The sequence below is a fragment of the Urtica dioica genome, chromosome 3 (genome assembly GCF_054948205.1).
Source record: "Urtica dioica subsp. dioica isolate 48M chromosome 3, U.dioica_male_clone48M_v1_H2, whole genome shotgun sequence".
Classification (NCBI taxonomy): Eukaryota; Viridiplantae; Streptophyta; class Magnoliopsida; order Rosales; family Urticaceae; genus Urtica; species Urtica dioica.
This window is the reverse complement of record NC_142758.1, coordinates 41,589,114-41,594,942: the sequence shown is the minus strand read 5'-3', so window position 1 is coordinate 41,594,942 and position 5,829 is coordinate 41,589,114. Positions and strand designations below refer to the sequence as shown.

Sequence of the window (5,829 nt, the reverse complement as noted above, 5' to 3'; positions counted from 1 at the left end):
AACCGTTTTAAATCGGACCGGCGGTCTAAAAATCACCGGTCCGGTCCGGTTTACGGTTTTTACGGTTTTTTTGCGCCGCCCTAGGTCTACTTGACACTTTTCTCATTTTCCAATTAATTATTGTGAGTTCGACTATTGTTTACACTTTAATAATTGTCTAGGAATTCATTATAAGGATAAATATATGGGAAAATATCTAGAGTACCCCTCGTGTTTAATCGAAATGCGAGATTTATCCCCTCTATTTTTAGAAATATCAGACATATCCCTTCAGTTTAATATAAATGACAAATACATCCCCTAAAAAAATGTTATATTACAAATATCACCCTTTTCGTTTATTTTTTACAAAAAAATAATTTGAACTCCTCAAAATACCCTTAATAGAATAAATATTTATTTACTATTTTATTAAAAAAAAATCAAAATCTCTCTTTATAAAAAAAAACCTTAACTTTTTATAAAGAAATTTTTTTAATTTAATTTTTTTGTATATAGAATAGAAGATAAAAAATTATTTCATTAAGGGTATTTAGGGGATTTCAAATTATTTTTTTGTAAAAAATAAACGAAAAATGGTGATATTTGTAATATAATATTTTTTTAGGGGATGTATTTGTCATTTATATTAAACTGGAGGGATATGTCTGATATTTTTAGAAATAGAGGGGATAAATCTCGCATTTCGATTAAACACAAGGGATACTCTTGATATTTTCCCTAAATATATATATATATATATATATATATATATATATATATATATTTTTTTTTTTATATATATAAGGGATACATTTTTTAAAAAAAGAATTATAAGGATACATTAGTAATTGAGATATGAGAAATGAGATTCTTCGGTGAGAAAGAAAGGAAGAAAGAGAAAAAGACGATGAATTACAAGCTATGTTATTAACAAATAATTTATTTATATTTATTTATCCCATCCAAACGCGCGTCTCAGAGTTTCAAAAGCGCGTTTCGTACAAATTCGGATACCGGAACGAACAAATATACGATGACTCCTTCTCTCTCTATCTGGTCGTTCAAAGTTCACACCAAAATCCCCAAATAGTTCCTATTCGATCTTCGGCGCGATCATTCTCGTCGCTCACTGATTTCGATCTTCTATCTAACGATCCTCAAAATCCACTCATCGCCAAGTATGTTTCGCTTCTTCTATGGTCTCTTTATTGTTTATTGATTCATAAGATTTCATTACTTTCTCTCCTTTTCGTTGCATTTCGTAGCTACGATTTTTTTTTTCCTTTTTTTTTTTGGGTTCGCTACAAGTTGATAGCGAAGGTGTTAGATTGATAGAGACATAGAGTCCTCAGATATTGATTTTGTTTTTGGAAGAATAAAGTCAAGATAAAGATAAATAATTTAGAGCTTACAGAAATGGATATGTGAAAATCAGAGTATCGATGGTTGTGTGGCCTTGAGACTAGTTTAATTTTTCGAGTTCATGTTTCACTGAATATCTTTCAACTCGTCTTTTGTAAACAAAATAATGATGCAAAAACTCGTCGAAATTCATGTTTATTGATGCCGATAAACCAAAATGAGTCAGATTTTGATATGAAACACTCTGCATGTCTGAGCAATCATACAGTGATAATGAACAAAAAATAGAGACAGCTTTGTGGTGATGAATAAATTTTAGTGCAAATTTTGCATGCATTTAGCTAAATATGATCTTCTGGGGTTAGCTTTATTGTTCAATGTCATACTAGTTTTGCTTCTTTCTCGACTTTGTGCATTTGTATTTTTGTTCCTTTCTGTACTGGGGTATGTGTTTTTTCCACTCTTTCATTAGCTTGAAACTTTTCTCTGGCTATCAGGGAAACTGAAGAGAACACATCAGTGGTTGGCTCTATAACTGATTTTGAGCTTGGAATTTCACTGGATCCGTGGGGAATGTAAATTGGGGATTTCACTTTTTCGAAGGAGCATGGATTTTCAGGGCAATTCGCAGCCTGAATCCGGGAAATTGGAACAGATTGTTTCCCAGTTTCTCTTGAAGAGCTTGCACGTGATTTGCGACTCTAGAATCCCTTCGCTCCGCCCCAGCGACCGAAGCGGCGAATTTCTCCCGGTTTCGCGTGTGAGAAAGAGCGACAAATGGTTCAACTTAGTCCTCGGAGACCGTCCAGCGCCCCTTGAAAACCTGAACTTCTGGCACAGGAACGTGATGGACCCAATGATAATCGACATAATACTCGTCCACGAAGGGCCTAAATCTTCATCCGTGGACAACTTGTACACCGCTCCGACGGCATCGACGTCCATCGAGACCGTCATAGAGAGGTGGGTCGTCCAGTACGAATCTCCCCGTGTCGCTCCTCATCCTCAAAGCCAAACCGGCGAGCTCTCAGCCTCTTACAAAAGGACGTACAAGAAGTCGATCGTGCTTCTCCGCGCTCTCTACTCGCAGATGAGGCTTTTGCCGGCTTACAGGCTCTTCAGGCAGCTGAACAGCTCGACCCAGAATTACAACTTCGACATCATCTACAAGGTCTCCTCGTTCGGCAACCCGTTCTCGCGGGCAGAAGAGGGCTTTTTCGAAGAATACGGTTTCCCTCCCGTGGAAGCCTTTCCCGGCCGACTCTCCGTGTCCGTGAATTACCGTTCTACCCTCTCCGATTTCAACCTCGAGCCTTCGACGGCGATCCCGCCCAAGATCATCTCCGATTACGTCGGAAGCCCCGCGACCGACCCCATGAGGTCGTTCCCCGCGTCGGAGAAGGGCGTTCGCGCCACGTCATTCCCTCTGAGAGGAGCTCAGGCTTCGCCGCTTGACCGGCCCCACAGTTGGACGAGCGGTTTCCACAAGGCCGCGCCCTTTTCCGGGTACCGTCCATCGCCTCCGACGCCGTCCGATTTCTCTTCCTCGCCCGTCGATACGTACGGAGCCCGGGCCCAAAGCTACAACCGAACGCTGACTCATCAAATGTCCGGCGTCTTCGACGAGTACCAGCTCTCGCCTCCGTTCTCGCCGTCTCCTTCTCCTTCTCCGTCTCCGCCGATGTACTTCTACGGCGGTAATCAGAATCCGACGGCTCAAATTCGCAGGAGTTCGGACACGGCACCGGTGACTATTCCGGCGACGATGACCGGAAGAAGCTCTAGATACCTCTCTCCGTGCTTTTCCGATCCGAGTAGAAACCCGCTTCCTCCTCTATCTCCCAGAAGCACAAGGAACGATCACTCGTCGCAGGAGTCTCCTTCCGGGATCAGGTCGTTTCGGAAGATCGGTGAGATTTCTTCGGGGATGACAAATCACCACGCCGGTCAAAAGGTTGCTCTTCTTTTTTTCCCCAATCTATTTTCTGTTACATTCAATCTCATACTTGCTTATTTTTATTTTTCTTGTAGTTTGTAAGAGACGGTAGAGATGACTCGGGGCGGTTTTCAGTACCGTTATCTTCGAGTGGTTCCCCGCGTATTGGGTTTTCGGGGAGCTCCAGTAGATTCTCTTTCCAAGATGACATGGACGATATAGGCTTCTCATGTGCGTTCGATGTCGATGACGTTGACCCGCCAGATTTTCAAACCAGGTATTTCTATGGTTATTTTTTTTTTTAAGCATACCTTCAAACTTGTCCAGATTATCATAGTGTTACATGTGTCTAATGTTTTACATTTTACAATAGTAAAAAAACAGAGGATAATCAGGTTTGTTTTATCGTGACCGCGAAGAAAACTCTTGCTGGGTTTTAATGTTTTTGTAATCAGTGTTAGTCGAATTCATTTTAGATTGAACTTTACCGGATAGCACATATAAACAAATCTATGATCTATTATTTCTGTCAAAATACTCTGCTGGAATTTTAGAATTCCCTATTTTTTAAAAGTAGGAATAACAACTAAGCAATTTTTTTTTTTTGGCTAAAAGCTATGCTGAGAGGAATTTGAATCCTAAAAAACAAAATGAGAGTTCTTCTCTGGGTTACAAAATGAGAGGAATTCGAGCCAAAAGCACTTTCCAATGGGTTTAAAATTCAACATCGGATCATGCCCGTCAATTGGCATGTTACATTTCTAAAATGATTTTTCCCCAAAATATTCCTTAGTTTTGAGTATGTAATTAATTTCCATTATAGAATCGGTTTGTCTCTTCTTTGTGTCTCATTCCCCAGTCTCGTCTCTCCAATTAAATTGTGACCTGTTATCGTCCGTGAATAAACAGAAAAAATAAACATAAAGAGCACGGGTTCAATGGCGTTTCATAATATAATCGAATTCACAGAACAGATGGTTAGACTATTAATTTTTAAAGCAAGTATAGGAACTATACACCTCTATCTACACATCCCCTTAGTAAAACTAAAAAAAAGGTTGATATATAGGCGTATGAAAACTCTAGTTTTGTTATATAATCAACCTTTGGTAAGTTTTAAGTAAATAGCCACGAGATTTTATTAACAAAACCACAAAGACATTAATAATTATAAATAGTTGTTAATAATTGTAAATAATCATCTGACTCCAAAGGCATAAATGAAATGCTAAAAACGTCCAAACAATGTCATATCGCCATAATAGTTATTTACTTAAAATTTACAAAAGGTTGGCTATTTACTTAAAATTTATAAAAGGTTGGTTATTTAGCAAATCTCCAAATTTTTGTGGCTTAGTTACTCAATTAATTGAAGAAAAAAAAATGCCTAAATTTTGTCTTTTCAATTCATAGATATGTCTGCCTGCTTTTCCGTCTTGATTTTTTCTTCTGAAATTGGAACTTTTTATTCCTATGTATTGGATGAGCAATAATAGTCAGAGAGCGGCGGCGGAGTCGAGCGCTCCGATTGTGCGGAAATCACAAGACGCGGCGGTGGGAGTGCTCGTCCATATGCTGAGGACGGCCCCACCGCTGCGCCAGGACGCCAGCTGTTACTCTGCCGCTGACGTGGCACCGCGGGCCGACCCCGATGCGGGACCCGCCACTGCGTCCGGTTTCTTCATGCCGCGCAAGGCCGCGGACGCCCTCGAAGAGCTCCGGAGCTACCGAGAGATGAAAGACCTTTTGCTCTCCAAGAGCGGGATAAGAGTCGTCTCGGGAAGAGAAGAATCCTAAAATCTTTGATTTCGAGGACTTTTTAACAAATTAATTTGTACATTAGCCTTGATTGAAAAACATCATTGGGTTTGGTTTGGGTTGCTATGCTTCTGTAAATATCTAAAATATAAATAAGAAAAAACTGATGTCCATAAAATAAAATAAAATAAAAATAATTACTTTGATGTAAATCATCTTTTGTTGAAATCTTCATTCATGTTGAATTAAGTTGCCATAGTCTCTTTATAAACATTGATGTATTTACTCTTTTATTATTATTGAATCAGAAGAATATATGTTACTGAATTTATCACCACACATACAGTATTAAATCCTTTACCTCTTGAAAAAGGTATGTCAGGCAATGATAAAAATGTTGGTTGTCAATTGTGTCTATGGTCTCAAAGATTGAAAATTGTTGTGGTCGAATAAAATTGCAACGGAAATATTGTACAATTTCGAAATTTTTTGTTCATGAAAATTGAGGTTGGAAATTGCAACGGAAACATTGTGACAATTTGAAAAAAAAAGTGTCTTCGAGAAATATGGTGGTTGACAAAAATTACGGTAAAAGTAATGCTGCAAAATTAAATAGGTTCCAAAATCCAAATACGTATAGTAAACTTCCAAAATTTAAAGGGCATTGTAGCAAAATAGCCACTTTGAAACTAAAGATTTTGTTTTTAGCCTATATTTCATAACTTTTAGGGAAATAGCCAACGTGCTTAGGTGTCAATAATTAATAGACTAATTTGCCCTTTTACTTAATC

The 5,829-nt window shown here is 38.5% G+C and overlaps 1 protein-coding gene across 1 annotated transcript; it reads left to right on the top strand.

The window, feature by feature from the left end:
• Nucleotides 1-887: 887 nt before the first annotated feature.
• Nucleotides 888-5,250, top strand: ATG13 (Autophagy-related protein 13). Its single transcript, XM_089609430.1, has 4 exons — nt 888-1,160; nt 1,842-3,298; nt 3,376-3,557; nt 4,777-5,250. The coding sequence occupies exons 2-4, from the start codon at nt 1,952-1,954 to the stop codon at nt 5,075-5,077; spliced, it is 1,830 nt and encodes a 609-aa protein (XP_089465556.1). The 5' UTR covers nt 888-1,160; nt 1,842-1,951; the 3' UTR covers nt 5,078-5,250.
• The last annotated feature ends 579 nt before the right edge of the window (nt 5,251-5,829 follow it).